The sequence below is a fragment of the Centroberyx affinis genome, unplaced genomic scaffold, assembly GCF_046629955.1.
Source record: "Centroberyx affinis isolate AG114_WGS23_722 - 3 ecotype Tasmania unplaced genomic scaffold, CSIRO-AGI_Caff_v1 ptg002997l_1, whole genome shotgun sequence".
NCBI lineage: Eukaryota > Metazoa > Chordata > Actinopteri > Beryciformes > Berycidae > Centroberyx > Centroberyx affinis.
Genome location: NW_027281100.1, coordinates 229,356 through 237,808, shown reverse-complemented (window position 1 = coordinate 237,808; position 8,453 = coordinate 229,356). Strand labels below are relative to the sequence as shown.

At 44.8% G+C, this 8,453-nt stretch overlaps 2 protein-coding genes across 2 annotated transcripts; one reads left to right on the top strand and one right to left on the bottom strand.

Annotated features, from left to right (window-relative positions):
- Positions 1-488: 488 nt before the first annotated feature.
- Positions 489-3,358, bottom strand: atp6v1d (ATPase H+ transporting V1 subunit D). The gene is made up of 9 exons (XM_071537242.1): positions 3,101-3,358; positions 2,486-2,603; positions 2,275-2,354; positions 2,128-2,195; positions 1,993-2,037; positions 1,745-1,848; positions 1,538-1,604; positions 1,340-1,418; positions 489-1,212 (listed from the first exon to the last, which is right to left on the bottom strand). The coding sequence occupies exons 1-9, from the start codon at positions 3,139-3,141 to the stop codon at positions 1,071-1,073; spliced, it is 744 nt and encodes a 247-aa protein (XP_071393343.1). The 5' UTR covers positions 3,142-3,358; the 3' UTR covers positions 489-1,070.
- A 68-nt stretch (positions 3,359-3,426) lies between these two features.
- On the top strand, positions 3,427-8,383 carry eif2s1b (eukaryotic translation initiation factor 2, subunit 1 alpha b). Its single transcript, XM_071537241.1, has 8 exons — positions 3,427-3,563; positions 4,156-4,398; positions 5,054-5,133; positions 5,305-5,456; positions 5,723-5,829; positions 5,996-6,093; positions 6,936-7,079; positions 7,703-8,383. The coding sequence occupies exons 2-8, from the start codon at positions 4,158-4,160 to the stop codon at positions 7,826-7,828; spliced, it is 948 nt and encodes a 315-aa protein (XP_071393342.1). The 5' UTR covers positions 3,427-3,563; positions 4,156-4,157; the 3' UTR covers positions 7,829-8,383.
- The last annotated feature ends 70 nt before the right edge of the window (positions 8,384-8,453 follow it).

The following is an 8,453-nucleotide window of genomic DNA, read 5'->3' as shown; positions in this document are numbered from 1 at the left end:
CAGTGAAATACTGCAACACGTGTGTGTTTTTTCCATTGTTCTATGGACTGGACATCATATCACTTAGGATCCAACACATACTGTAATTGTTTCCTTGCTGGTTCTTATCAATTCATATGCACAAAAACAGTGTTAATAAAATCTGATACTTATGTGAACGACTTGTATGTATTGACGTATTGTGGCAAATGCTAGAAATTCATATATTAATAAGGAAATCTTTAGTTATAAACCAGTTAATATTGTTTTTTAACATGAATCTATTAATTCAACACTTGCAATCACCTCACTAAAACTAATGTGTTAAATGTAGCATTCTGGTGTAAGATGGCTGCCATTCCTCACCTAGCTGTGTTCCCAAAACGCTTGGATGAAATGCTTTTCAGCACAATGCAAGAAGCAAATCTGATCACAGCAGTCTATCTCACACTCGGAACTAAAAGCTTTGGCATTTATAAAGGAATCGAGGCAACGGTTGTATATTTAGGTTAACTTTATTTGGATGAGGTGTTGGGCCTTGTGGACTTGCACACCAAGTTTTACAACAGGATCACATTGGGGGTTGTGGTGCAATGGGAATCGTCCCCCTCTAATGAGGTGACAACAACCCCGTGATATAAGGTTCAGCACTGAGACGGGCCTCCACAACACAGACTCACACACTCTGGGAAATCTACAACCACCTTCAATGACTGCACAGCCTGACAGCATGCAATGGCTCTGAGCGCTGCGATGAAACAGAAAATATTTACAACCTCATCCAATCACACGGAATGCGTCACACAGTTCACTTCCAAACCATGTGTAAATGTACCTATATTATCTGTTAAGTATTCAAGTGGCAGCTCATTAGTGAGCCGACGGCCACGCTGATGATACTTCGGTTCTTTACAGTGATAAATCTGGAATATTCCAATACTGAAAATAACATAACAAATCATCACAAACATGTACACAAAAAAACATTTTTTTTTTCCCATCTGCACGAGAAGACATCGACACGGCCTGAGAGGCACCGAATAAATAGGATGATGTGGGACGTGGGCGACGGGGCCTGAGGAGCCCGTCACTCAAACAGCAGGTCCTCGTCCGTCTCCTCCGTCAGCATGTTGGCCGGCTCGGCGATGGGGCCCAGCTTGGCCAGGCGCGCCGCGACTCTCCTTTTCTGTCCTCTCTCTCAGCTGCTTCTTCTTCTCTTGGATCTTCTTCAGCCTGCGGGGGGGGGGGGGGGGGGGGGGGGGGGGGGGGGGGGGGGGATGTTTCCAAGTGGCAGGAACCAAATTTTTGACCAAAAACAAATGCCGCTAAAAGGTGAAATACCACAGAATTGACATCTCACCTGTAGAACTCCTCTCGTTCTCTCTCATCCAGCTCTGTGATGATGTAGGTGAGGGTGCGCTCAATCCGAGGGATGATCACTGCAAAGCGGGAGAAACGGGAATTCAACTACAATATCACTGTTGTGGCTCTTCTTCTCCTAAGTTCTTTGAGCGAAGGGCAACAATCTGATGTGTAAACAAACGCAAAGTGAGCTCACCATGCTCGATGGCGTTCACACGGCGGTTGGTGATCTTTATGGCTTCATCCAGAGTGACAAAGGAAGTCTGTCGACACAAAGTGAGCCTCAGGTTATAATATCTGTCAGTAGAGTGTTTTCACAGTTTACAAATGTTTGATATGTTTTCCTACAGAGATACATGAATGCACGAATCAACCTCGACATATTTGCAGCAGCGCCCCCTACCTGTAAGGAGGCCAACTCCACTAGCAGCTCAACCGCTTTGGCATAGTTCCTCTTCAACCTGGAGAGCTGCTCTCCTCCCCTAGCCAGACCAGTGAGCTCATAACCTGACACACACACACACACACACACACACACACACACACACACACACACACACAGCGAGCAGCTCAGCGAGGAACGGGAACTCATTCACTATTCACTGGTTACATTAACAGGTGGTGTGTATTCATAGGAAACAGCCGACTTACTGTCCCCGCCTTCTTGGTAGTGCTCAAACACAGGTAGAGTGACACCTAAAAGAAAAAAAAAAAGAAAAAGAGACATATAAGAACTCAAACACTCAGTTATTCTAAAAGTGAGAGGACGACATCGTTGAAGCTGACCTGCCACATTGTCCTTCTTGGCTCGGACCTTCACCTGGGCCTTGTTGACATTCTGGATTACAGTGGTGCTGCGGAAATAATTACAGGTGTGAATTACAGAGACCAAACCAAACAAGGCATCCAGTGCTACGATTCGGATTCTCTTACCTGAAGTCCCCAGCGGCAAATTTGGCCTCAGCCAAAGAGAAGGCTGCCTCTCTCATCACCTCTCCCATCAGGGTCTTCGTCTGGAGGAGGAGGAGGGGGGGGGGGGAGAATGGGAGGTCAGAGATAAGAAGACAAAGTCCACCTTTAGTATATCATTCTGGCTGATGAGAGAAACACAGTGCAAGTCAATCATCCCTCAGTTTCAACGCACTTCGATAATCTTGCGGAGGATCTGGCGGAAGCGCATGGACAGGGCATCGGCCTTCTTCTTGAGCAGGTTGCGGCCGGTCTGCGCCCCTTTCAGCCGGGCCTTCATGATGGTCTGAGCCCTGGAACCCCCAAAACACAACACACAGGCTTCAACACAGCTGCCATGATTGGATCAATTAAAATGATTAGGCCTAGTAGACACATAACTCCACTTATCAGCAGACTAAATTACAAGACAAATGTCAGAGTGTCAGTATTTGTTATAAATCATCCCAGCCTATACAGAATTAGCTGCAGACGTGCATCACATTGCTGTGACAGCTCACACTTGGATCATGTTGGAAGGCATCACATGACAGGAGGACTCTTCCTCTTTAGTGGTCTAGGAACAGCAATCTGGTACCGTTACAGATTAGGATTCGCCTTGATCCACCATGCAAAGCAAGACTGTGCTGCCTTCATATGAGGTTAATTAAACACCCCAGCTTCTGCAGATGTGAACCACAACTGACTCTGAGAAGCTAACATGCAATACATTAAGATAGTATAGATATTAGTTGGCTAACGTTGCCTTGCAAGCTGCACCAGGTTAGCAACTAGCAAAAAAGCTGCTTACATTCTGGAGGGGAATACGTCGATCCTGTCTTTTGCTGACATCTTGTCCTTTGGTCGAAGATAGCGCTCTAGTCTTCAGTTCCCTTTTCTCCAATAGATATCGAGACGTTGGCTTTTATCCCAACTAGTGACTCTGTATTTCTTACAGAAGACAGTTGTTATTCTACATGGAGGATTGGAAGCATATATCGAGCTGATGGTCGTGATCTTGTGCGAGTCCGTCTCTGTAGTGATCAGCTGGTCTCTGGTCATGTGACTCTCGTTTCCCCCCCCTAGTGAACGCGCTTTACGCATGCGCGTGTCAAACACGTCTGATCTCTTCCGGGTCGAAAAATTAACACACCGATGAATGTGAGCTAGCGGGCCTAATTTTTTTTTTAAAAACACCAAAGGAAAATATCGGACATTTGAACATTTCCAATACAGAACATTCCAGCGTATCGTTCTGTAACCATATGACACAGGTGAGACGCTTACATGGGGTCTTATCGGTGAAGCAGCTGTTTGCCGGGGAGTGGTTAACAGATTAGGCTACTAGCTAGCCGCTAGCCACGGCAGTGCATGTGCCGCATGTGATGTGGGAACCAGCCCTGCAAACGGTCTGTGTTACCAGCTAGCTAGCTAACGATAGCCAGAGTAGCGTTTTTTTGTTCTTAACGGCAATTATTGTGTTGTGTTATCTATTGTGAAACCAGTTAAATTCGCTGTCACTGCATTTCAGTGTGGCTAGGCTTTTCGGCGTCCTTCTATTCGTCAATTTTCGTTACTGGCTCTTACTAGCAAGGGGGCTTTAATTCATCTGCATTGCATCATAGCATTCACTGGCATAACTATGAAATAACATTGTCTATCCATTGCCAGTGCCTACATTGCCAGCTCACATAATGCTGCTTGGCCCCCCGGCTGTTATTTTGGGGACATTTTCCAGGCTGAGCTGAGTCATTCGACCTGTTTAACACTCTCACCCCGTCACATTCAACCTGGGTTCTAGCCGGTGCCAAAGTTTGTCTGGTTCACTTTTATTTGACCCACGTCTCTCTCTGTCTGTGTTCGCAGCGATGCCGGGGCTCAGCTGTCGATTTTACCAGCACCGGTTCCCAGAGGTGGAGGACGTGGTGATGGTGAACGTGCGGTCCATCGCTGAGATGGGCGCCTACGTCAGCCTGCTGGAGTACAATAACATCGAGGGCATGATCCTCCTGAGCGAGCTGTCACGTCGACGTATCCGCTCCATCAACAAGCTCATCCGCATAGGCCGCAACGAGTGTGTGGTGGTCATCCGAGTAGACAAAGAGAAGGGTAAGCCCGGGCAGCCACGCACTGACCACCAGGGAGGAGAGTCAATGGGGTCGGGGACTAGGCCTGCCTGTATGGGGGCACACAGGACAGGGAAACCTTTTTTGGTTGCAGCTAGATTCACTGACTGAATAAGCCCTCCAAATGTTAGTTGGTTACTTGCCAAAGTGGCTGATAGAGTAACCAGCCAGGCAGAACTTATCAGTATTTTGTGGCTGGTGTTAACATCCCACCCTAGTAGCATGATACTTCAGTACTACTGCAGAATCATGATACCAGACCCTTGCAATTCCTGATACCAAAGATTCTGCATAGCCATCCTTAGTCAATGTTTTATCCTTTTGATCGTAGCATGACTGTATGAAAAAGGCATCCCAGTGTTCAAACTTACAAGGATATAATGACAACATAAACTAGTAAAAGAGGTGGTCAACTTGTCATTATGTGCTATTAAATGGTTCCATTACTTGGTCTGATATGTTCACATGGATACAAGGTGAACGTTGAAATATTGTCACAAACCTGCTGGCACATCAACATTGAGATTCTGCCCTGTGAGGATACATTTGTCCTAAAATAGTATGATAATAACAGCCTATGTAGTTGGCTTTGGAAAAATCTCACTGCATGTCTTTAATACTTCCATCTTTCTCTCCAGGATACATTGATTTATCAAAAAGAAGAGTTTCACCAGAGGAGGCCATCAAGTGTGAAGATAAATTCACCAAATCTAAAACTGTAAGTCCAACTGTCCCAAAGGATTAGTGCATTTTTAGTGTGCGTTTTTGATGGGGGTGACTGCTGTCTCGCTTATTAAACTTTAACAGTTTTTTGTCAGTTGTCATTTGCACTAGTGTCAGTTGCATTAGTGGACGCACTGAGCTGATGTGTGTGGCGTTGTGGTTGCAGGTGTACAGCATCCTCCGACACGTGGCCGAGGTGCTGGATTACAGTAAGGATGAGCAGCTAGAGAGCCTGTTCCAGCGCACCGCCTGGGTCTTCGATGAGAAATACAAGCGACCAGGATATGGAGCCTACGATGTCTTCAAACAGGCTGTATCGTAAGTGCTCGTTTCTGGCAGTGCACATTTATGTGAGGTTAAGGAGAAAAAACACTCAAAACTCAAAGAAATTGGCCAAGGGTTTAATTCCAAGTTACTTGAAATTCATCTTTCAGTAGTTCATATTTATACATGATTCAGTCCTTAAAAATGTTAAGATTTGGTAGGTAAAGCTGTTATTATTTGGGAATGAAACCATCGCTGATGCTCTCCGATGGAATTCAGCTCTCTTTTCTGAGATCGTTTTTCCCCCTTCTCCCCCACAGAGATCCCTCCATCCTCGACGGGTTGGACCTGACGGAGGAAGAGAGGAACGTGCTGATCGACAACATCAACAGGCGACTCACTCCACAGGCCGTCAAAATCAGAGCAGGTACTAGAATATACTGTAACTGTAGATTTCACATAAACATTTTAACATTATTCCTTCTAATTACATCATGATGGCATGTCAGTTGGACTGTAAATAGGAAGTGACACGTTCAAGATGTAACCTACGATTCCAATTCCCGCTTGTCTTTTGCCCGTCCCGCCTGTAGACATTGAAGTGGCGTGCTACGGGTATGAGGGCATCGATGCCGTGAAGGAGGCTCTGAGGGCCGGGCTCAACTGCTCCACAGAGGCCATGCCTATCAAGGTGAGATTCTCCCATCAACCCCCATCAGTCGCATGTTGGTACACTGGCACTGACATGCAACATTTGTTACATCTGTTGTCTTTGTGTGGCTTCAACCTTTGCGCTCCATTGTATTCGATGCTTGTAATATTGGCAATTCCCAGATGTAAGCGTAACCCACTGTTGCACTTGTTATAAGTTGTTCTGGGTAAGAGCAGCTAAAGGCCTGAAATGCAGTTTAAATGTCAGTGTTGTAGTCGAGTCACCAAACCTCGAGTCCAAGTCCTCAGTGTCCGAGTCACTAAGGTCATGTCCGAGTAACCAGTTTAGTTCAAATAATCTATGCAAGAACAAATTTAAAAGAACGCATACAAATTTACATCTGTCACATTTAAAAGTTAGTTTATTAGTTAAAATGGTAATAAGTTGTGGATTTTAGTCATTTCATTTGTTTTTCAGTTTGTGTTCTGAAACAAAAAAATGAACAAGCAAATTTGAAAATTATAACATAAAGCTATTGTATTTAAAAAAATGTGTGTACTATATCTTTTTGTAATTAATTAAATTATAGATTTTTCCATATAGATTCAGTTTTTTCCACTATTCATCCACATTCATCACTTGACCAGGGACACTCTCACTCCAAGGTCACCGATATGCTACATCATCCTATCAGTTTCATAGCCCAGGTCTCATGTAGGCCTATATTGTTAACCAACCAGACGATCGGGTACAAAATGAAGGTAATGCTGAAAAGACATGTAGCCACGTAGAGTCGGACACAAGCGCTGCAACACCCTGGTAAATGTGGCAAAGGCCGGTGTGTAGTCAGCATGTAACTCCTGTGGTGCTGTGCCTGATAGATCAACCTGATCGCCCCCCCACGCTACGTGATGACCACGACCACCCTGGAGCGCACAGAGGGCCTGTCCGTGCTCAACCAGGCCATGGCTGCTATCAAGGAGAGGATTGAGGAGAAGAGGGGCGTCTTCAACATCCAGATGGAGGTGAGCACATGCAAGAGTGAAAGCCTCACCCATCCCTTTATGTGCAACATCATTTTTGTTTTTTTTCCAATCGCAATTTATCGTCTCTTGGGGCTAGATGTTTTCTTACGTCACTTATATATTTATGACATTTTTCTCCCATACCGCTGTAAACATCAAGAGTTAAATTCATGTCAGTCAGTTTGGTTAGGATGTTTATTGAACAGTATCTACTTAATAAAAGGAGGTAATAGTCATATTATTGTGAAATTTAAACTCACCTGTGAATCATACCTTGACTGCAAGTTTTCACACAACTCCCACAATCCTCTACTGATATTCAGAAAGAACTCCTGCATCCTTGACTACTCATGTCAACATTGGAAGAAAATTCTCCCTTTTTGATGTATACTAGTGGAAATGCATATCTATCAAATGGAAGGACTTTGTGGTCCAAACTGTGATTTGTCTAACAACTGACATTTGCACCTTTTACATTGTGGTTTGAAATCATTTTTGGCGAGATAGCTCTAGCTTGAAAAACCACAAATGCCCCATGGGACTGTACAGAATTTGTACTTGTCTTGTCATCTTTTTCTTTGCATTATGTGCAAATAACATAAAGTGTAAACTGTGCCCCGCAGCCCAAGGTGGTGACGGACACGGATGAGACAGAGCTCGCCCGGCAGCTGGAGAGGCTAGAGCGGGAGAACGCCGAGGTGGACGGAGACGACGACGCCGAGGAGATGGAGGCCAAGGCGGAGGACTAAGCCGGTCCTCGGAGGGAAGAGGCTGGTGGGGAAAAACACCAGAAGAGAAAGGTGGACAGACCTGGTCGCAGTCACACAGTTCAACAGATGTTAACTTTCACATTGCAAACATTAACTGAAGTTAATAGTTCATTGGCAAACGTCCCAGTCTGTTTATTAACAAGGTTTGTGTCAGAAGACGGTAACACACAATGCTATCCTCTTACCCAGACACGGACAAAAGGAAAGTTAAATTGCAAATCCTACATCAATGTAGTTTCTATTTTTAAGTACACCGATTTGAATAAATGATACTCTCAAAAAATAAGCTGTTTACAAGCAGTGGCCTTCACTTATCTCTTGCTTAAGAGCCCAGTGTCTTCAGTATCCATGGCGCTTCACCTCTGGCTGGTCACTGGATGTGGTTCATAAAGGGGAAACGTATAGGCTCGTCTGTCTCAACACCGGTCATTGGTGACTTTTTGTGCTGTTCCTCTTCCAGTTAAAGGGTTTTTACTGGCAGCATTTTGCTCTTGTTTAGCTCACATGACATCAATAAAGTTCTGGAAGTTTTGATCTCAATGTGTTTGTCAGTGTGTGGAGTTTGCTTGAATGGACCTCAGATGTGGATAAGCATAAATAGTAA

What these genes read in the sequence shown, in the direction of transcription:
- atp6v1d (XM_071537242.1), bottom strand. Translation starts at nt 3,141, where the DNA reads ATGTCAGCAAAAGACAGGATCGACGTATTCCCCTCCAGAAT. An exon ending in TCCTCCGCAAGATTATCGAA is followed by an intron (nt 2,355 to 2,485) that starts GTGCGTTGAAAC and finishes CTCCTCCTCCAG; the next exon opens with ACGAAGACCCTGATGGGAGA. An exon ending in TTTGCCGCTGGGGACTTCAG is followed by an intron (nt 2,196 to 2,274) that starts GTAAGAGAATCC and finishes TTATTTCCGCAG; the next exon opens with CACCACTGTAATCCAGAATG.
- eif2s1b (XM_071537241.1), top strand. Translation starts at nt 4,158, where the DNA reads ATGCCGGGGCTCAGCTGTCGATTTTACCAGCACCGGTTCCCAGAGGTG. An exon ending in AATTCACCAAATCTAAAACT is followed by an intron (nt 5,134 to 5,304) that starts GTAAGTCCAACT and finishes TTGTGGTTGCAG; the next exon opens with GTGTACAGCATCCTCCGACA. An exon ending in GGCCGTCAAAATCAGAGCAG is followed by an intron (nt 5,830 to 5,995) that starts GTACTAGAATAT and finishes TCCCGCCTGTAG; the next exon opens with ACATTGAAGTGGCGTGCTAC.